Source organism: Aptenodytes patagonicus, chromosome 1 (genome assembly GCF_965638725.1).
Source record: "Aptenodytes patagonicus chromosome 1, bAptPat1.pri.cur, whole genome shotgun sequence".
Classification (NCBI taxonomy): Eukaryota; Metazoa; Chordata; class Aves; order Sphenisciformes; family Spheniscidae; genus Aptenodytes; species Aptenodytes patagonicus.
The window spans coordinates 5962917-5985620 of NC_134949.1; the positions used below are offsets into that span (position 1 = coordinate 5962917).

General features: G+C 41.3%; 1 protein-coding gene across 12 annotated transcripts in view; it reads left to right on the plus strand.

Annotated features, from left to right (window-relative positions):
* The window catches only part of CELF2 (CUGBP Elav-like family member 2), a 572845-nt gene that overhangs the window by 450342 nt on the left and 99799 nt on the right, over window positions 1-22704 (plus strand). For all 12 annotated transcript variants that reach the window (XM_076351732.1, XM_076351031.1, XM_076350779.1 and 9 more), the window contains one exon: window positions 18130-18212. In XM_076351732.1, the coding sequence (XP_076207847.1) occupies window positions 18130-18212 (83 nt within the window). The remainder of the gene's footprint in view (window positions 1-18129; window positions 18213-22704) is intronic.

The window sequence follows — 22704 nt, forward strand, 5'->3', positions numbered from 1 at the left end:
AAATCATTGATCTGCTTTTCCCCCGTGAAAATATTCAAGGTCTCAGTTCACAAAAGAGAAATCAGCATGTAAAACAGCAGACTAGCAATCTGTGCTGCAAGGACCGGGAGTGTGACGTTCTCTGCAGCAAATGTCAGAAGTGCTTGCTATCTTAAAAAAAAGACAAATATTTAGTAGGGATGAGAAACATTATTACTGTTGCAATCAGATACGATTTTGGGGAACAATCTGTTTAAAAGCAGGGAAGTTTTTTCATACATTTGTATGTAGCATTTATGATTGAACATCCGTTAGGTAGCATCTGGCAAGAGCTATTCCTTTCTCCCTAAGTTTCATGGCTTTGTTTTGTATTTAAGGAGGATAGTACAAAAGGTAATTTGGTGTCTCATTCCTATTGGTGTGGTCATGGTTTTAACTTTTGAATGACTCCCTTGAAATAGGAGGCAGGGGAGGGAAAAAACCCTTTGGGTTTTTTTGTAGTGAATATACAGTATTTAGATTTCATGGAGAGTGCCCATGGCACATTGTGTGCACGCAGCAAGTCAGAAGTTACAGCCGCCTCCGCTGTGGATCAGGGTCCGTGTGCCACCGATAACAAAGGGACCCAAAGTCTGGGGCTTCAGTCTCGTCCACATGCTCTTATTATCATGTCCTGTTTGTATTGCAGATGCACGTAACAGATTGTACAATATGCTGTACAAACAGATTGGTGAAATGATCTTTGTCCTGAAACACTGGCAGCGTAGATGAACAAGGATTGAAAGTGTGCCTGCAGTGAAAGCTGCACAGCCCAGACGCCAGAATTTTGGACCCATGTCCTCAACAAAAAGGGCTTTGTGCATCTTTATTGAAGCAAAGATCTGTTCTTGCTGATCTTACTGTAAAGGGCTGAAATTTTAAATAAGATTTAAAAGAAAATAGCACAAAGATCACTACAGAGTGAGTAGGAGAAGGGAATGTGCCTACTTCTCCCTTTTTTTTTTTCTTTTTTTTTTCCTTCTCATCCAACAGCATTTCTCCTACACTTGCCAAATCGAGCATGTCAAAGGAGCAGACTTTCAAACTTCGGGTAGTTGCTCACAGTATTGGAACAAGGCCCCGAAAAAAAAAGGCCAGGGCATGCAAAGCTGAGGCTTTGATGACCTGACTCTGGGATGCACTGCTCATGGAAACTCTGACGCTCTGGAAATGACAATGAGAGCGAGCCTGCAAACTTGGCTCTCGCTCTCACTGGGCTACTCAGACGGGAAAAATTCCAATACTTAATGTCTTTTTCGTCATCCAGGACATGTAAAGAGTTCATCTACTTATGCCCTGTGTGGTTAAGAAAACCAAGAATTGCTCATCTTATTTATTGAAGTAGCTAATGTGCATTTCAAAGTGCCTAGATGTTAGCTTGTGGGGGAAGGAGGAGTGAACATTAAGATTAATTTCAGTGAAAATATTTTTGTGGGAATAGATTGCTCAGTGAATATAGATCATCTGCAGCTGGTAGAATAACGATATAAGCCTGTTTATATGTTTTATTAAATCAATAAACTATTTACATGAAAATGGAGGTGTCTGGATTGTGCAAACAGCTTTTTCAGAGGAGCTTTGCTTAGGGACGAGAAATAATTTTGCCATTTCAAAACACTTCTGTTTCTCTTTCATGTGAAAGTGCTTTTTCACTAAAATTATTAAAGAAAACATTTTTCAACTCTGAAGTATTGCTGATATTTTGGCAGTGGCTGTGGCCAGTAGCCCAAGTGATGGGAACTGCTGAGCACTCGGAATTTAAACAACTTGTGTTGACTTTGTGGTAAAAGAAATTTTATGCCTGGACAGGACATAAAACTCGGACCCACGTGGTTTTCTGGGTTTGAGGTACGATGGTACCTGAATGTGCCGGGAGCCAGGGCTCAGCATCCCTGGCTATTCATGGCTGAGCCACTATGGCCTTGGTCAAGAGAGGTGGGTCTCTAGATCGGGCAAGAAATCTCATGTTCCAGGATGCAAAGGTCTCGGATTTGGAAATCTGATTTAACTGAAAGAAGACCTGCTAGTTCATCCAGCTTGTTGTTTGCCAAATCCACGCTTGTTCTATTTAGTGCATTCCTAAATGTTTTGTCCAATTTTATTTGGAAGTGGACCATGGGATGCTGTTTCCAACTTGCCCCCTCCTCCAAGATTAAATGTTTTATTATTGTACTGTAAACACACACAGTCCTAACATTTTTTTGGTATTTCGGTCCCCCCACTTTATTTATTTTCTGTTGTATAATCCCTGTTCTGTGCTAAAACTGATGAATGGGAGGGATGCATTTTCTGTCATGTAAAATAGTACTGGGGATAAACTCTGCCTAAGATTTTGGCTGACCCCCTCATCAGGCTTAGCTCAAAAATTAATTTGTCATTACCCAGGTGCTATGCACTAAGCTTTATTGGCATAGAGGAGCGCCATATACTGTATGTTCTTTGGAAGGAAAAAAAGTGGTCATGTAATCACTGAGACAGTAAACAGTCATTTCCAATCTAGTAATATTTTATATGAACTGGCACTGTGTGTTGTGTATCATCCATCTTGCTAATCCTTGTTCCACATTGCCTCCCACTTGAGGCCAAGAACATTACAGCTGTGCCAGAGAGTGGGTGGAAAAATAGCCTTATTATTAACCTAAGTTGAAAACATAATGGCTTTTTGAATGTCTTCATTCACAGATGCAGTCATACTAAAATATTAATACCCTTAAGTATAGAGAAACAGAACTTTCTTTTAAAATCCATTGTCCATATGTGTTGCAAAAGTGAAAGCCTTAAAAAATGTGTTGTGAATGCCCTGTACCTTTTGTTTTATGTTTTATCTTGTAAATTCCAGTATTCTGTAATAAAGAGGCCAAAATATTCTTCAGAGTAGGTTTTGAGCAACGCTGCTGCCATCACTAGCATCATCTTGTGGTAACTGAGAGTTTCCCCAGTCTTCTGTTTCTTTTTAAACACAGGTAATAATTAAATGGATATTGAAACACAGGTAATGACTTTTTAGTACCATGGTCAAGCAGAGTTGCGTCGCCAATGTCAGTGTTTGTTTAAATCTCAGCCCCAGTGGGATCAGAAGTATTCAAGATGCATGTGTTTTCTGGGAGCAACCATCATGAAGAGTAGAGGAGAAAACTGCAAGCCTCACCTAATTAATCTTCCTAGCACCCCAGAATCCTTGATTTACAAGCAGAAATGAGGGACCTAGCAGTGAAAACTGAGTAAATCTGCAGCACAGCATCACTGTAAAGCCACAGAAAAAGGACATGATGCTGTTCTTCAGCTGTAGTCATGGTTTGCCTTTCCTGGGTCTGTAACTCACTTCTGTGTATATCTTGCCAGGTAAAATATGAATCTTCCACAAATGTCTCCGGGAGGTGTAAGAGTTGTTCTGGAGTATTCAGAAAAAAAAGAAATAAATCTCGATTGTACTAATTTATGACTAGCATGTGTCCCCTTTTAAAAAGCAAAAAAAGGATTCAAACCTACATTGTATCAGGCCATGTGTTGTAAATCAGCCTAATTGTTTTAGAATTCAGAACTGTTTCATCATTTTAAATTGGGCTTGTCTGATACTTAGTTCCACATTTTTGATAACTCTGCAGGACTAATCTGAAGCCTGCTGTTGCACATGAAAAGCTTTTTTTATCCTATCTTTTAAGACTGATGGAATGAGAGGAGGTTGACAAGTAATCGCTTAGTTATCTCTGTGTCAAAGCTTATGATATGCATTATAGTGAAAACGTGCAATATGCAGTTCCAGAAATAATTTTGCTGTACATTAAGGTTTATCTTTCTTGCATACAAAATGCAAGAGTGAGTAATGCTGCAGTCTGGCAGAGGATTTCAAATTGCTTGGAAATATCTTTAGATTTGCCCTAATAAGACTTAGCGGGAGCCAAAATATTGTACAAGATATGGGTCCCAATCTTACCAGGATTTCCCTCCAAGCGCATCCTTATTCCCCTATCCCCCATCTCAAGTGAGGAAAGAAATTTCACATTTTTAAGACATCATTTTTCTCTGTTGAGTCACTGCACTTTGTGGATAAATACAAGTCATGTACGAGTAGGGGTTTTTTTGTGAAAAGACCAAGCAATGCTTGTTCCCAGTAAGAACTGGTGGTTGCAAAGCTCATTTGACAATCTAACCTCTAACCCACCATTCCTCAGTTCTCCTTCAGGAAAAGTTTGTATAGTTTTTCCTTAAACTAGATATTTTAAGTGATAATAACACGTTGAATAAAAGACGAAGGCACACTGTGACATTAACTAAAGGATACTGCTACCAAAATATTATGATTGTTCAGGTTGGTCTTCATGCGAAATGAACACTGATTAAGAGAAAGAGCCTTTTGTTAGAGAAGGAGCACAGGCTGAAGACGAAATACTGTACAAGGACCCCTTGGATTTATTTATTTATTTTATTTTGTACTTTTTTTTGGCTTTCAGATAAGACTGGGGACTTTGTTCTAAAGCTCTATGAGTTTTTTGGTAGCGAAGCACCGTTAAGCTGCACAGCCGTGATATTTTGTTGGATGTGTTCCTGTGGCTGCCATGGTGACCTGCGGAGAACGCTGTACAGAATCATGCTACTCCAAATGTGATTAGATACATTCAGGATCCGCATGCTATTGATGCCAAGGAACACTGAATAGTTTCATCTACTTTGCAGACAAGCTTCAGTGTAAGCCCTCCTGCTACTGCCTGCTCAAGGCCACCTTTGACAGCCACAGGAGCCAACACATAGCTGTTTAGGCACTCGTTTTGTTCCTTTTCTCTATTTTTCCTTCTCCCTCTGATTAAGTTGCCAATCATCCAGCTTCTTTCTCTTCTTGTCTTGATAAGTTGCCAATCATTTCATACAGCCTATAGCTCTCTAGCCAAGTATTTCTCTTGTCATAACTTGGAAACAGGCTGCTGGAGATTTATTTTAAATCTTGATCTGATTAAATGCCACATCTTGATCTTTGGAGAGCCATAGGGCCTATATATCATGGTACGATCTTGTTTGGACTGCTCTGAACTGGTATTAATTAGAGGACTTGAGACGTGTCCCATGGGTCGTCCAACACACTCTCGATATTCCCTTCCCTTAATAGATATTAAATATTGGTGAATAAATTTTTTAATCAGTTTTCCAGGTCATACGTGGTTGATAGTGGCAAGAAAGAAACCATCAATTGTATGAAGACTTCTGGGGGGAATAATGTATTTATTTATATGATACATGGATTTTTACTGTTTTGCTCTGGTTATCAATTCATTTATACAAAGATTGCAAAGTCGTAGCTTTATTTAAGAAGGTTTTCAAGAAATAAATAACAATGGGAAATTAATTAAAGCTGAAAGTGTTTACCATGAAAAATGTCTTTAAAAATAATGCTTGTGAGATTGCAAAATAGTTTTCTGGGGAAATTATGGGAAGCCTGATTCTGGGGAATCTACAGATAGGACAAGATAAAACTTTGGAAGAATTACATGTGGAAGCATAAAGCTGTCCTCTCTGGGAGGGGAACTTAGTTGAATTTTCCTGCCTCTAACGGTTTTATAATTCTATTAAAACTGCTTTCCTAGATTTGCAAGCTAACACTTTCCCCCTGTATTTATACTTCATTAGCTCATTTTCCAGTCACAAGGAAAAGACTGTATGAATCATCTTAGCTTTTCTCTCATTTTGGAAGTACATGTGTTACACATCTATTCTGCGTCTCCCTTCATTGATTTTACATTAGTTAATCATCAGACAAAAATAAATAATAATAATAATAATAATCATCATAATAAAAAACAGGGATAACTATTTCTTACCACACGTATTTTCCTTGCTCCTATGAAGCTGCCCAGACAAGGTGAAACGTAAGCTGTAATTCTTCATCAGGACGCTTTTTGTTTTTACGCTGTTAGTCTGTGCAAAACAAGATGCTGTACAAGGGGCAAACGTGAGTCAGGCTGGGAGGCTGTTGTGAGATACCTCTCAAATATCTTCGAGCTTGAGCTTTCTGAGCATGGATCCCCCACACGAAGTGTGTTCTTCATTCTCATTGCTTGTGCTCATTAAGCGCTGCCATTTATTTTTGTGTGTCTGCACAAATATATGGCTTTATTACTAAAGTGGTTTGTTTATCTTTGCTGCTGCTGCATTTATTTTAGCACTCATCTAAACAATTAATTAGGGAAACACTTGAGTGCCGAATACACTTCTTCAGATACCACTCAGTTGATTTTTTTTATTTCCAGGAGCATCAAACATTTAAAAAAACCCCATCTTTTGCGGTTTTTTATCCATGCCTTTTTCCCCCTCGTTTGAAGCTTCCAGAGGCAGAGTATATTGCTTTGAAAGATCATGGGCCCTGTTGAGAGTTCAAAGCCAAGTAAAGACGATGCTTAAAGTTCAAAGGCTCTGTGGAGTTGCATCTTCATCTGCATAAAATTGTTTCAACCAACTAGAAAGATAGAAGAGTTGCCAGGAATTTCTTCTATTTCTTTTTTATTATTATTATAAAAAAAGCTTAATTGGGGAATAAATGTGTCACTGCTAACAAGTTCAGGGAAAGTGAAGCTCCTTAGATGAAATACTGCTTGAAGGTGTTCACCGTGTAGGAAGGATTTGACATGTGCTGTGACCCTGTGAGAGTGAAACTGTGAATGCCTAGAAATCAGTGCAAGATATGTAAGGGTTTTTAATGTTGAAGTCAAGAAAGAATTGGAAGTGTTTGACTGCATCTTGGGCAAATGGAGGAGGGAGTAAGATGTATTCAGACAATGGATTTAGACCCAAGTTTTAAAGATTAAAGATGGGGAAAAGTAACACTTTTCTACGAAAAAAGTTTTCAAATAGATGAAAATTTGCTCCTTGAAAATAGTGTGTATATTGTAACAAATCATGACTCAGAGTGGAGGCTTTATCAGTTCTTCGACCGGCAGAGAATGGAGCCCCTATTAGGTGACTTGGCCAAAAGCAGTAAAATATGGGGTTGGGTGGCGTTGGGTGTTGGGAGAAAATAGGTCTTCATTGACTGAGGCTCGGGGCACTTTGAGACAATATTTCACCTAGAATTTCTTCCCATGCTGCTTAAGTGCCCCTTAAGCCAGCTCGAAAGTCTTATATTGATTTCTTCCATTTCCTATAAGCAAACTTTTGGAGGAAGCATGCCAGACTGTAGTTGGTTAGATGGAAACAGCACTTGCAAGTATTGCTCTGCTGTTACTCACGTCACTATTATTACAGTATCTTTCTACCTCACTTTTTTTTTTTTTAAAATGGTTTCTTCACACTATTCCTTTGAGCTCAGGACATTTTATTCTTTCCATTTTACAAGAAGGAGCTGGGGCACAGGGAGATTAAAGGCCAGATTGTTCAAAAGCATTTAGGCATCTAAAGATTTAGATGGGCATTGAACATTATTTTCAGAAGAACTTCAACACCCTATTCCTAGAAATGAATTATCCAAGGTCAGATTTAGATTCTCTTGCAAAAATGGTATCCAAGTCTTCCAGATCCAGACAAGTGTTGAAACCCACCCATGCGCCGTCTTCTTACCAAGTTTCTGGGCAAGGGACGGGGTTGGGTTTTTGTTGTTCTTTTTTTAATGGGTTTTCATTAAGTGTCAGCAATAGCAATCTTTCCACCCTGTGCCTTCCTTTATAACTCCTTCTCCCTGGACCTCTTCCTCTTTTGTCTCTTTCTACTGCTAGATCTGGCCTTTCCTATGCTGTCTTTAGAAGACACAAGCTCAGAGTTTTAGAGCTGGCAGGGCTGTGGGTGGATAGGTGGTCTTGCAATACTGCAGGAATGCGTGGGGTTTAAACAAAACTTCATGATGTCAGATACAACAGGACTGGATAAACTGTCACTTAAAAAAATGCATCATAATATCAGCTTTTGAATTCATAAATTTCATGATATATTTCTGAAAACAAGGTGTGACACAAGACATTCTTATTGTCTTGCATGTCTGTGGCAACATGGGCCATGCTGAGATTTTAATGTCTCTGCTTCTGTTTCTAAAAAAAAAAAGATTAATTCCTGTGTTCTTGCTATGAAAAAACTTGTGTATGTGAATTTTGCTAGTGAATGAGAACTGGTTCCCAACTGATGAATACAGCAATAAAACAGTAATTTAACTGATGTTGCCTGCTAAAGTTAAATAAACTTGCAATGTATTTCTGAGGAAGTTAAGCTGTGTTAGTAGGGGTTTTGTGGAAAAACCACTTAAATTCCTTCATTGCCATTTCACAGAATCACAGGCTGGCTAAGGTTGGAAGGGACCTCTGGGGTTCGTCTCATCCAAACCCTGCTCAAAGCAGGGTCACCTATGCAGGTTGCTCAGGGCTGTGTCCAGGCAGGATTTGAATATCTTCAGGGATGGAGAGTCCACAACCTCTCTGGGCAAACTATGCCATCATTTGATCACCCTTACAGTAAAAATGTTTTTCCTTAGGTTCAAATGGAATTTCCTGTATTTTAATTTGTGCCCGTGGCCTCTTGTCCTGTCACTGGGCACCGCTGAGAAGGCTCCATCTTCTTTACTTCCTCCCCATCAGGTATTTATACACATTGGTAAGATCCTCCTGAGCCATTTCTCCTCCAGGCTGAACAGTCCCAGCTCTCTCCGTCTCTCCTCGTATGAGAGATGCTCCAATCCCTTCATCATCTTCATGGCCGTTCACTGGACTCCCTCCAGTATGTCCACGTCTCTCTTGTACTGGGGAGCCCAGAACAGGACCCAACACCCCTGATATGTCTCAGCAGGGCTGAGCAGAGGGCAAGGATCACTTCCATTGACCTGCTGGCAGCGCTCTGCCTGATGCAGCCCGGGATGCCATTGGCATTTAACCAGTGAAAATAATTTCCAGTACAGAACATAGGTTTTTCATAGTGACAGTGTAGGTTTATAAATTGAAATTAACTCTCAAAGTCAAAGATTTGAAGATTTTAAAGGGATAATTTTATGGTAAAGCTATGCTATTCTGAGTATTTTTCACTACAGAGTTGCCTCCTAGTCGAACTGGGACTTGAGTGGCTTCTTGGGAGTCGCAGTGCAATTAGAGGTTTCATCAGAGCAGTGGTCTGGAAGTCTTATCAGGGAAAACCAGTCTTTAGTGATCTTTCTCAAGCATTCAAGTGAAAGAAAACACAGAAGGAAATCCAGCACTATAAGAGGTGCGTGCTAGGAGGTTTGATTTGCTACTAGTGAATATCGAGGTTGGAGACTGTAGGGCTTTTGAAATGTCATTAAGGAAAGATGTGTCCCTGCCTACGCTAATTTATGTAAACATGATCTTTGTAGAGTCTTTTTGAATTGAGTGTCACACCACTTTTCTGCTGTAAGAATGGATTAATAAAGGAGGGCATCTTATTTTTTCATTTCCATTTTTTTTAGCATCTGCACTCTGAACCCTCTTTCTCTACTAAATCCAAAGGTGCATTTAGCAGATGGACAAACTTAGGAGTTCACTTGCACAGAGGACATGTTAATTCATTTCAAAGCCAGTAAACTCAAATCAGTAATTGTTACCTGGCCAAGGCAAAAAGGAAACAATGACCAGCTGCTAGGAAGAAAAGAGTAAGGATTTGTATGAGGGGAGGAGAAAGTGAATTAAAGATTAAGGAGAATTAGCATGAGAATAAGAAGGAAAAGAAGAAGAGAAAAGGTAAAGGGGAAATGAGGAGAAGGCAGCATATGAAATAAGTGATTATTTGTGTTGTAGTTTCTTTGAGATGTCCCACCCAAATTCAAGATTTCTTTGTGATACAATGTATGCACATAACGACAGGACTTGTTTAGAAAGATTTCCAATTTAAAAAAAAAATTTCTTGTTTCTCCTGTATTTTGTTTATATTCTTTTCTATACTTTACAGGTGGGAAGTACAGTGACTTCCCATGGGAGACCCCTCACAGAGCTAGAGATGGGAATACCATCTCCCCACCCTCTCCCCCTGCTGTCCTACTTGCTTTGTGAGAATGTTTTTTCCAAAAGCTCTGACAGGCAGTTTTTACTGCAAGCCATATGGACTGATGTATAAGATCCCAATTATTCTCTACCCCTGAGATCTAGGAATGTGAACGGACCAAGCATGAACTCGACAAGAGGTGCTGAGCAGCTGCTTTGATTTTCTTGCTGGTGTTGATTGACTGACAGCCTTCCATCTCACAGGGCTGGAAAAGCAATGACTCTCCCAAGGGATTTACTTGGGTGGGTGCTTGGAGGGATTGGCAGAGGAGGAACATCCCAGGCCAGGCCAGTGGTGTTTCCATCAACCTGCAGATCAGGGTGTTGACGCAGTACTGATGTGCGGGTCCAATGCCACCAACTGCTCACCTATATCTTCACAGCATTTTCTGAGTTTATATTTGGACGTCTCTCATCCACGGGTCAGCCCAGACCGTTACAGCTCAGCTTACATCCCAGCATGCAGTGATGGTTTCTTTAGGTACAGATTAGTTAGTAATGACACGGAATTGCCTTGATGCTATAAACCTGATTTGTATGTATTTATTTACCCTGCCACCACGTATATAATCTAATTCTGCATCCGCTTTTTTTCCCTACTTTATCACCATCTAATGCAAATATAGAATGAGTATTACCAAGCTGCAGATGTGGAAGTTGGCCCCTTTCTTCAAAAGTAAACCAGAGAGTACCAGCGTGCTGGCCATTTGCTTCCCGGTCGTTACGCAGTCAGCAGGAGAGTTCAGGAATTTGCAAAAGCTGTCATTGTCCCATATGAAAAAATGTACACTGAAATTCTTCAGATACTTTTACAGCTATTAGCCATTTAAAACTGTTTAATATAAGTGGCTTATTTCAGAGAGCAAGAAAAGCAGATTCTGGCAATTTTGCCCTTGATATCTTCTCTATCTGTGTCGCACTTTAGTCAAAATTTACATAATAATGGGTAGGGAAGTGTTGTGGCACGTGAACCGGTGCATATTAGTTCTTAGTTGCTTTCCCAAAAGGCTTGAAAATGCAGCAGATTTAATCTAGGTCAAAAAAAAAAAGGAAAAAAAAAAAGAAAAAAACCCTTCCATTTTGTAGGCAGAGGACATTTATAGAGAGCATTTGTATTCACAAGGGTACGGGAATGACAGAGTGCGACTCCTCCAAAAGAGCTCCCCGGTGCAGCTGAAGGCTGACAGCAAACTAGGACTTGTGGCCAATTAACAGAAAGGCCGTCATAACTTGCAAGGCATGGAGAGAAAAAATTGAGCTCCATGGGACCATTTTTCACTGGCCATTTACAGGGCTCTTACCGGCCTGGAGCATTTGTGCTTTAATGCGATAGGGGCGGTTCAGGGCACGCTGGGGCTGGTGCATTGCCTCCCTGGATGTTATAACCAGGAGGAAAAACAGAGCACAGGGTGGAATTTGGCACATCCCGGTAGTGAATCCTTCTTGCATATGAGCCCCTGCCTACCTTCAGCTAATGTATTAATATTAGAAGTGGCATCGCTATAATATGTGCTGTCATTAGAGCGGCGATGCGGTTTCCTGATTGGTGACAGGATTGGTAATACGGTTTCCATCAGGGTGCCAATTATATCAAACTATTAGCAAACCTGAGCTAATTGGGAGGCGGCATCGTTAAAGGTTGATTTCTGCAGTATATGGCAATTCTATCAGGGATTGCTTCGGGAGTGAGTCACTGCCATCATACTCTCGAGTGACTCCATATACAATAGAGCAAGAGTATGGTGCAGGTAGGAATCAAAATGCACCCCTGCCTTAGCTGCCTTCTTTTTCTGTTCAGCAGAATTACAGAAATAGTTGGATTTTTATTTCTGGAAATGTTTTTTGCTTTCCTTTGTCAGGAACGTCTGTATTTGCTATTCAGGCAGTGCATGTTTTTCTCTGTTTTTGTATGGAATCACCCAACCAAAATCCCTAAGATTTGAAACCCCTCTCCTAATACTAGTCTGGTGTCTTCCATGAAGGTTGGCTAATTACACTAAAATCTGTAATACAGAAGAAAAGCCAGACAAGGCTCCCATTGCACTGCACCAAATCTAACGAATGTGAAAAAGCTTGTTGCCCAACCACTCACCTGAACTCCTGTAGCAATAGGTCTTTTCAGTGGCTTTAATGGAAGAGAATTTTTGATGTCTTTATTGCCTTTTGGAAAATGACAGTGTAGGTCATGGTGGGTTTGGTTGCAAAGCACACTGTTCGGGCAGCTGTTTGTGATTTACGGAGCACGTATTTCAGCGTTCGGGTGAACAGCTGGAATGCAAGAGACCCTTTTAAAAGGCAGCCCTGTTAAATCACAGTGTAATGTTTAAATTTTGGTAATGGAAGCGTGAATGTGGAAATGCGGAGAGTAACGTTTGGAGGGAAAGAAAAAAGAAAAATAAATTCTCCTTAACTTAAACTAGCTTGAACTGTGCTGGATTGACAAGAAGCTACTCTCCCCATTGAGATTCCAAGCTTATATGAAGCCAGCACCTGCTCTGCTTGCAAATGCACACACAAAAGTGAGCTTCATTCACAGAAAGAAAGAAACATAGCAGGACTTCATGCATTTAGCCTTCCAGGGCCTTCAGTCCCTTGATCTGTCAGCCCCTTAGAATTCAAACGCAGCCTTTAAAGGAATTTTCAATTCACAACATGATGACTTTGTTGATGTCCTGAATGTGAATGCATTTTGAATTGAATTTGTCTGCCAGGATTCCATTACTTGCTAAAAGAATACAGAGTTCAATCATCAGATAATCATTATAGCTGTTTTGAAGTGTTTATTTTATTAGTCTAGAAGGTAAAGCAAATTTCATACTTTTAAGTTGTTGCAGGCTTTGCAGGCGCACTGATAAGCTCTTGTATTTCTATACCCTATGGTTAGGGTTCAGATACTGGCAGCAGGTGATAATATGCACAATGCAGGAGAGATCCAAACTGACAAATTTTGAAAGTTGAAAACTACAGAAACTCATAAATCAGACCAACTAATATGAGGGGTTTTTTATCCTGTATCTTTTCTCTTTTAATTCCCAAAAGTTAAATTTTCAGGCCTGCGAAATTGCAGCACGTTTTTCTTCAAGCAAATCAAAACCTCAGAGTATCCTGTAGAACAACGTGTTTTAATTCCTGTCCACGTTCAAGGGTTATTTTCTCATATTGATGCACGTGTGTAATTCCCAGTAACTCTAACCTAGGAACCATATATTCAGTTTAGGGAGCTGTAAGAGATGTTTTCACACCCGAAGCAAGATGGAGGTTGCTGTGTTCATTCAAGCATGAAATGCTGGCTGAGAGATTAAGCCTCTTACACAGATCCCAGTGCCATTAAATGCCAGCGAGGACCGTGTAAGCCACATCTCCGAGTGGAGGAGAGCTTCCTTTTGTCAGGTGTTCAAAATTAGGAATGTAAACAGCTCTCATGGAGTAATTAGTGTGCTTGAATTGGGAGAAAGTGATAAAAATAATGACACGACAGAGCTCCTAGCGATGTCATACGGCTGTATCTTATAGCCTAACAAAGCTGTGTCCGCTCCGCTGGGTGGATGGGGGCAAGGGTTTCACAGGTGGCTAGTTTGGGTCGTAGAGCAGAAGTTGCATGGGAGGAGAAGTCCCGTTGCAGGAGGTCACTAACAGCTTTTGGAAAAAATCCTCTTGCTCATAGGAGGAATGGCATTTTTTGACGTTTCATGGTAAAAACTGCAATTTGTTGTAATTCCACAATGCACACAAATGTCCTCCAGAAACCCAGCTTTGCTGTCAGCAGAAATTCATGGGTACAGTGGTGTGAGAGTCCTCACCATTTGCTCTTTTTTTGCCCATCCCTAATTTCTAAATGGTTGCTTTAGTGAAGCCATGGCTGCATGATCCCCATGTAGCCCGTTGCTGCCATCTTTGACAGTGACTCAAGTAAAGCTGTTTCTAGCCATACGCAAGGCTGTTTGCCCCTGTTGGTGTCTTGCTAAACAGGGGAAATTAAATAAATAAAATCTCCACCACTGGTGTTAATTAGTGCCTTTGGCAGCCTGAGCAGGGGCTTGTGAATTGAATGTGTCATGGAGAATTGAATGTGTCATGGAGAATTGAACGTGTCAACTCTCTTCCAGTGGTTGGGACCTTGAGGTCTTTTTCTGGCTCTAAATTTCCTTTGGAAAAAGGAAAAAAAAGAGAGAGAAAACAAGCTGAAATAAGAGATCTTTTCCCTTTTTTTTTTAATGAGGTGTTGAAGTTGAGCATTGTAGTGTACACACTGTAGCGTTTTCTCGTTGGATGCTTGGAGAAGTAGGGCTGGTTTCTGCCTTTGTTTCTCAGGCATCCCATTTGTTGCTATCAGACGCTGTGCAGTGCGGAGTGGCAGGTTTTATTCAGCCTGTTCAAGCATCTGGCAGGATAGCCATGGAGTCGTTGCTGACATCCTTAAGGGACTGTAGGGATCCGCATGATTCATTCAGTATTTTTCCTAGGTACAAAGAAGAAATGTCATACGCTGTAGTAAATACGGTTCCAAGTAGAGCACAACCAGCGTACCAAAAGGCAGGAGGTTTGCTGCTTTGGAGGCACTGATTGGCAGCACAAGCTCCTGTTCCTTTGCTCGAGAAGATACTAGCCCACATGGAGTTAAACTGGGCTGTATTTCAGTCTGTTGAGGATAGGCAGAACTGTGTCCACAAACCAATTCGCCTTTTAAGTTGTCCTGAATAGGAGGGGAGAAGGTTATCACTGTCAGGCTTTGAGTTATTTTGGTGTCAGAAAAGTTTAGTTGTGGTTCAAGCTGCTGTCAAGTTTGTTGGTGATGAAGCCAAGATTATGTGTGCAGGGGGCTGGAGAGAGGAGGGTTGGGGTTTTTTCCTTTTATTTTAGTAGGAAATGTACTTTTTCTTTTCCAGCAGTGTCACTGATTTGTCTTTGGCAGTATTACATTTTCTTAGGGAAAATGGAGGAAGGAAAGTTGTTTCCTAGTTGTCTTTCAGCAGGGGCCAGCTACAGTCCTAAAGCACAAATTAGCCTCTTACACAGGTGTCTTCATTTCCAAAATTTCTGCAGAAAGGGCTGAATTTGGTACTGTCTCCTATGGGATGTGGTACTGAGCTGAAGGGATTTTACACTGGAGGCATCTTCAAAGCCAGCCCACTGGAGCTGCAGCGGTTTGTGTAACTTGGCAGTGAGCACCTCTAGAAAGTCCATAGGCTGAGATATAGAGTTTCCTTCCGGACCATGTGCATTTTTGCTTTTTCTGTTCTCCTGTGTTTTCTTATTTTCTTTTTTCTTTAGTGCAGCCCTGACCTCTTTAGCAGATAGCTTCAGAATCAGGTGTCCACAACTGGTGCCCATGCTCTCCTCAAACCACAGCAAAACATCTCCTGTTTTGTTGTGGTTTTTAAAGAAGATATGAGCAAAATGAGCCTGGAGAAAGATTTTATCCATGTGCATTTTCAGATGTGTTGATCTGTGAACATAGAAGGCTCCATTTTTGTCAGGGTCCGATGACCTGCCTGAAACATCTGCACGTTTCCCATTATGCTATTTTCTCCCAGTCCTCATTCACAGAGACATTTTTCTCTCCTGTGCTTTTAATTCCTAAAAATGACTAGTTAAAGGGTGTTTCACAGCATATTTATCTTTCAAGTGCAGTTCTTTCAAGTAGTGCCAAGACTGATAAACCAATAGATTTCAAACTACTGCTTATTGGAATAAGCCTGCAGAGCTGAAATCTAAATTGAAACTCTTTGGACCCATGGTAAAGGACATAGCAATTGCAAAGTCATGACTACTGCTTGATATTTTCCCCTCTGAATCCTCTCTCCTGGTTAAAAAGCTTTATATTAAAAAGCTAACAAACCAAATGGAGAGACAATAGTAGAAGATAGACTTTGGAGCTGGCTGGCAGGATAGAAAAACATCACAATACTTTCTCAAAGTCACGCTATTAAATGTCACAAACTCGGATTTGTTTCCCATTTTAATTCCGGAGTAAAATAATTTAAACTTTCAGAATTTGCTAGTGAAATAGAAGAGTTAGAAACACTCACAGGAAGCACAAACCTTAACAGGCTGTGGCTGTCTGTAACCCTGCTGAACAATGTTTGGCTCACTGAAATAATTATTAAACCATCTCTATCATAAACTGGGAAATTTTAAGGAACCTGTTGGCAGTATGAAAAGTGTTTCTCCCAGCTGCATTACATCTGCATTACCTGCCTGCCCGTGTATTGTAATGCCTGCAAGTGCTTTTCTGCGTTAGGGATAAACTCACTGTATTCCAGCTGGGAATACATGATTACCTTTGCTTGTTATAAAGGTAATGGTTGTCGCTGGCCTGGCTGCAAAGCCGGAGGGAGCATTCACAGTGCAATGCACAGCCTGAGCCAAGCAAGAGGCAGCGGAGGGAGAGTTCTGGATTCAGCCCTTCCTTCCAAGGTGTGGTATGGACCACCTCCACACGGTTACTTAAAATGTGGTAGCTGTGTTCTCCTGTGCACGCTTTCTCCTAGGTCTCCTTTGCTGTTACGGGGATGCTGTGAGGTTGAACAAACTCAGGCATATCAGGTGGGACGTGATGTTTCACCTTGGTCAACATTAGGGAGCCGGTGCAAGCAACAGCTTTGCTCACTGCCCGAAGGACAAATTATTTTATCTGTGTCATGCTCCAAGGGAACACCGAGGCTCGAGAGCCGGGGTTTCTTCTATTTACTGTTTGGTTTTGACATTTCTCTGGAGTTGTAACAAATCTCTGTCTGTGATTAAGAGAGCGGCATTGTTTTCTGATTCATCAGTAAAATCTGCACCATGTTGTTTGACACGAAGTAGATTTTTGCTTCAGTAGCCACTTCTGCCTCCCAGCCAGCATTACCCAGCATGTTTTCCCTCTCCCTATAGGAGCTGGGTCACCGAGCGCCCCATCTGCAGCCACAGAGCTCTATAGGAGTTTTGATGTCTCTTCTTAATGTGGCATGGCTCCAAAGCAGGGGCTGCCCACGTCCACAGGACAAGGACTGAATTCAGCCTCACCCTATTTCCCCTATGGACAGAGTAGCAACAGATTAGGGGCTAAGGGTGTGCCTACATCACTGATTTACTGTGCTGGGTGGGAGCTATTTAAGTGTGAATTTTCCTTGTGTCTATACCTGCAATCTTGTGTTATGCACATAAGTGCACAAGTGATGCTCTCAAGGTGGTTTCCCTCCCGCTGGAAGTAAGGTTGAAGTCACAAGCTGGGATATTGTGTAGAGCATCCCACCTGCAACATGGATGCAAGGTCCTCCCACAGTAAGCTCTCCGCACGTGCCCCGTGCATCCCTGGGAGCAGACTTCATTACTGTGGGACATTACAGATTGCAGCAAGTCAAATCTTGGTCCTTGTTTCTTTGTCCTATGCCTATCATGTTATAGCTGTCCCCTGCAGATCTACCTGTCAGCCCTGACCTCACTCTGGGGCAGGTGTTGAGCTGCCTGGCGCACGTGTGCTGTGGGAAGGGTTACTTTCCATGTCTGGTCCCACGGACCGCTTAGTTGCACCATGCTGCCAAAGGGGTAAACAAGGGATTGAAGTGACTAAAACTGTCTGCTTTACTGAAGGTTAGACGGATGCAGCCTCAGTGCTGCCAACCATCAGCAGCCTCCATTATCCCACCACTGGTGAATTCTCCTGTGGCTTATCTTCCTTCCTGCAACTGAGATGAGTGTCCTACCTCCAGTCCTACCTGGTTTCAAATGGTGGGGACCAAACCTTAGCTCTTACATATAAGGCCCTTTAAATAAGGTCCTGCTTTAACCTGATTTTCTGCCTGGGATGCAACAATGAATTCCTGCTGCTTGAGCTTGCCATGTTGCTTATATTAAAAGTATAATGGGGAGCCTTCAGAATAATATAACCTTATTTACTGTACAAAGCCAATTGGATTTTGGTTAACTTAATTTCTAAGTGATTACAGTTCACTAACAATGTAGGTGTGCTATAGATGCAATGCACAGGGGGTGACTTTTTATTTTAAACTATACAAGCTTCCTTTTATTCATGTCACTCAGGAAGCCTCATGATAATTCACATTTCCAGCTTTCATAATATGTTGTTCAACCACTGTTTTTTCTCTTTCCCTATTGTACTCTCACAAATCATACTCACTAATTTCTGAAAGCTTTTCATTTCTCTCTATAGGTTGTTGTTTCGTAACATTTTATACAAGAAAAGCTGCTCTTGAGGCACAGAATGCACTGCACAATATTAAAACTTTACCTGGGGTGAGTACATTTACTTTTTGATCCTAATTATTTTATCACCAGAAAAATAGCCCTTTTGTTCAAAATGCTGTTTGGTGCCCCAAGTGACCTTGATCTCTTCAAGGGAGGGTGGCTAACCTGATGGTCTGTCCTGTAACGGTGCCAGTCCTGTAGCAATGGCATCATCTCAAAAGGCAGTTGCTCTTCTGTAGAAAGTCCCTTGGCTGGAAACAGTGCTGATTCCTGCTGACTAGAGGCAGTTACTGAAGTGCAAGGTAGATTCAATTTTTTTTTTGTTTAAGGGGGAGGAAGGAAAAACATATGGCAGGAAAACACTGTACCACTGGGGCTTCTAGTTTGAAAAGGGAGAGAAGAGGAAAAGACAAAATACAGCCAGCTTTGTTAAATGCAGCCTTTAACCACATGGTTTCTAAACAGCCTGACTGTGTTGGTGTGGTGGCTGCACATCAGGGTACCGTAGAGCGTGGTACCATGTAGCGGCTTGCACAGTGTCACCCTGTTCCCTGCCACCACCTCTCCTTGGCAATCTGTTCTCCCTGATACATCACACTGGTGGTCAAAACAGTTGTGGTTGTGCTGTACAAACTGTAACTTGCGTTATCCTACGGTAGTTCAGATAGAGAGAAGTATATCACTGGTAATTGCATGACTTAACTCTCAAATCTGGAGCAGAGGAAGAGTGTGAGGAGTCCTCCCCCTGAGGAGGAAGGAGCGGCAGAGGCAACATGTGATGAACTGACCGCAACCCCCATTCCCCGTCCCCCTGTGCTGCTGGGGGGAAGGAGGTAGAGAATTCAGGAGTAAAGTTAAACCTGGGAAGAAGGGAGGGGTGGTGGGAAGGTGTTACAAGATTTAGGTTTTTTCTCATTACCCTACTATGATTTGATTGGTAGTAAATTAAACTAATTTCCCCAAGTCAAGTCTGTTTCACCCATGACAGTAATTGCTGAGTGATCTCCCTGTCCTTATCTCGACCCATGAGCCTTTCGTTATATTTTCTTTCCCCTGTCCAGCTGAGGAGGGGGAGTGATAGAGCGGCTTTGGTGGGCCCCTGGGGCCCAGCCAGGGTCAACCCACCACACTGCTGAACATAGCCAAATACTTTGGGAATGGGAAAGGAAAAATATAAAGGATGGAGGTATATTCCCTCTTGATGTAGAGGAAGTGTTCAAGTATATGGTTGCAGTGTATGGTTACAGACACAAAAATAAATAAATGTATACAACACTGTATAAATAAATAGGATATTGACTGGACTGACAGTTATATGGCAAATATCTCCTTTAGTTCCTACGTGGTGTATGTGAAATTGGACACTATGTGTTTGAAAAGTTCACATCTGGCCAGCTCACTTTATGCAACTCCCGTTAGGAAAGCCACCTCATCTGTCATGGAAATGGCCAACATAGAGAAGTATGTCAGATAGTTACCCATGAGTCCTGCTAATTCACCAAGGTAAAATGGGAGTCCTCTGTCATTTGCAAGTGAAAATGCTGGAAGGAGTGGTAGAAAATCTGCAGCGGTAGACCAGCTACAGGAAAATAAAAGAAAAATTGTGGCACTTCAGATTCAGGTGACATTTTCCAGCAACTAGCCCTTGCAAGGGACAATGTCAAGACTTTACAAGCCTCCCAATGGCAGGCTCGGTTTTTGAGGGTGTAGAGGGTTGGATGTGCCATCCTCAGAGAGAAAGGAAGGCTCTGAGGGAGAATTCCCTTTGAGACCCCTTCAGAGCTCAGGTTGAATCTCAGCATCCTCTGGCTTTGCAACCCCAGTTGTTGGTTTCTGTCCCCACTGCCAGAAAATGCTGAGCCCTTGGATGAATGCTCTCTAACCCAATTCAGCTAATGTTGCACTTAACCCAATTCATTGTGTAATTGCTCTCCAACATGCTTTGAGTCAAGCGGCTGTTCTGACTGGCTGGGTAGGATGGACACTCCAGCGGAGGTGGTCCTGAGCTGCTGGAGCAGCACCCTGCCCAGCCAGCATCCCTGGGTCCAGGTAGGGTGGAGCTGAAGCTATACCATGAGATCTATACATCCCTCCCCTCAGAAGCAGAGAGAGTCCTTTTGTTTGCTTCTCTGTTCTTTCCTGAGCCCCACGAGCTGGCTGCTGTGTTTTGAGAGATCTTAGTTATCCCAGCGGGTGACTCAGAGGGGCAGGCTCCTTACCTGACCTCCCCAGGTACGGGTGACAAAGCTGGCTCAGCTCTACATCGCATCTTACTTGAACAGGGCATCGTTTCTTCTCCACTTTTTTACAGCTAACGAGCATGCAGCAGTTACAGAGACTACTGTAGCTTTTGATCTTTTTTTAAATAAAGCTCAAAAATATAATATTTTTTTCTAATGTTACCTCTAGCTCTTTGTTGTTTAAAATTTATCTTTTCAAGCTGTGTTTTTCTGTCCTGACTCTGAGTTTACAAACTTTTCTTTTAAGGAAATGTGAAAATTACATTCTCATGACTCTGGGGCTTGGGCTTTAAAAATACTCCTGATACTTCCAGAGATGTTAAGATTTTACTTTGAGATAAGTTGTTATACCTACTTCTTAAATGGACACCTCTAATAAAGAGAAGCGACTCAAATACAGATTCGTTACTTCTCTTTGAGAACAACTCAGCATATATTATATAACAGATTCTATATTTTGCACATGCTGTGTGCTGACATTCAGCATATATGGTGATACTGTTATGCTGCATCTGTGTATTCCCAAAATAACTTCATTTAAGCACACTTTAAAGTTGTGGCACACATGCTGAAAACACTTCACATTAGCAGGATTCTCCCTATATGAATTTTAGACATTTTCATGTTGTTAGCTCTGGCCCACTAAGCAGCTTTCACCGAACGAGCAGGGAATCAGTAGTGTATAGATCCGTGTGCGAAACAGTCTCAGAGCAAATGGAAGCAATCTTCTGGCAGAGTTACAAGAAGGGATGAATTTGGATCAGGTTCATCTGGGCATCAAGTGTCAGCTTGCTTCCAGTAAATGAGATATGGTATGTAGGAGGTTCAGTAATAAGGTGTCTCCTGGAAACAAAAGAATCTGTGCCTTCCACTTTTACTGTAATACCACCATGCCTCAGATAAGAGGCATCCTTAAATAGCCCAGGAAGAAAATCCGAGGCAAAGGCAGGTGATTTATTAGTGTAAGGCAAGGAATGAGGGCAGATGCAGGAACAGGGGGCTGCAGGGATGCTGCGGTGGTTGGAACTCGCCTGCGTTTATACCTGTGCACAGGTATAACCCGCAGTGCTGCAGAAGCGTGGAGAGGAATACCTCTGTGTTCATTAAATGATAGAGGCCAGATTATTTCTGGGCTTAGTCTCTTCATTTCTTAAATACAGACCTGTTCCACGTGGCTTGGTAAGCAGGTTTTGGATCAGCACCGGTGAAGCCAAAAAAGTGGGGGTTTAGTGTGAAATTTATCCCCTTTCCAAGACTGCATGTTCAGTTTAATTTAGGTTGGTATTTGAGCAAAGCCTGCAGTGCTCTGTTTCTGTATCTACTTTTTGCATGGACCTCATCCTTAACAGAGACATGAAAACAGGAGCGCTTTATCTGCTCCTTTGAGCTGCACCCTTTTAGTGGACATGAAGAAAATGAGACCAGACATAAATGATTAATGCAGAATCTTGGAAGAAAATATTGTAGGGTGCCTTGCTGTTTGATTACAAGCCTTGGAATTAGTCAACATTTCCATAATTCTAAACCAATATACACCTGTTTTCCCACTGTGATGTGAAGGCACAACTTAATTTAACAGAAACCCCACTGTGCTAAATCTCTCATTAAATACCAAGCTAGTTCTGTAATTTAAAGTTGCAGCACCACTATTTTAACTGAATTGCCTTTGTATTATAAAATTAATACGAAGTTAATGACGCACTTTGCTGTATTCTCTCAGATTTTTTTTCACAGCAACAACAACAAAAAAGAAAGATAAAGAAGAAAAACATGTCACCAGCTGACATCTCAAGGCTTTTCTGGTTTTAATCATTTTCCTGAGGATAAATTAATTTAAAAGATTTTTTTAAATTTTTAAAAACTTTCAGCATAAGTAGGATCAAACATCATCTTTTTACTCATGATTAGTATAATCTCTCTGTTAGTCATAATATTCCTTGTCATATAATGGAGCTTTTATCTTTCCCCCAAAATGTATTTAGATATCACTTGTTATGGTAGGATTGCTACTAGGCAATCCTATAGCCTATAGCAAAAGAAGCTATACAGTGTTTGAGAAATACAGGCATATCGATATATGTGATACATATCAATGAAATAGGGACAGTTCTCTTCTGTTTACTTGGTGCTGGCATCACAAGTAGCTTTTATGTCTTGTAAATGAACAACATGAATTTCCAGATGTGTCTTTTCAAATATAACATGCAAGCACATAGCTCATATCCTAGCTCATAGGGATGTGGTTTGTATTATTCAACTTACAGTCAGGTTTTCTTGGAACGCTGGTTTGGATTTTGTTT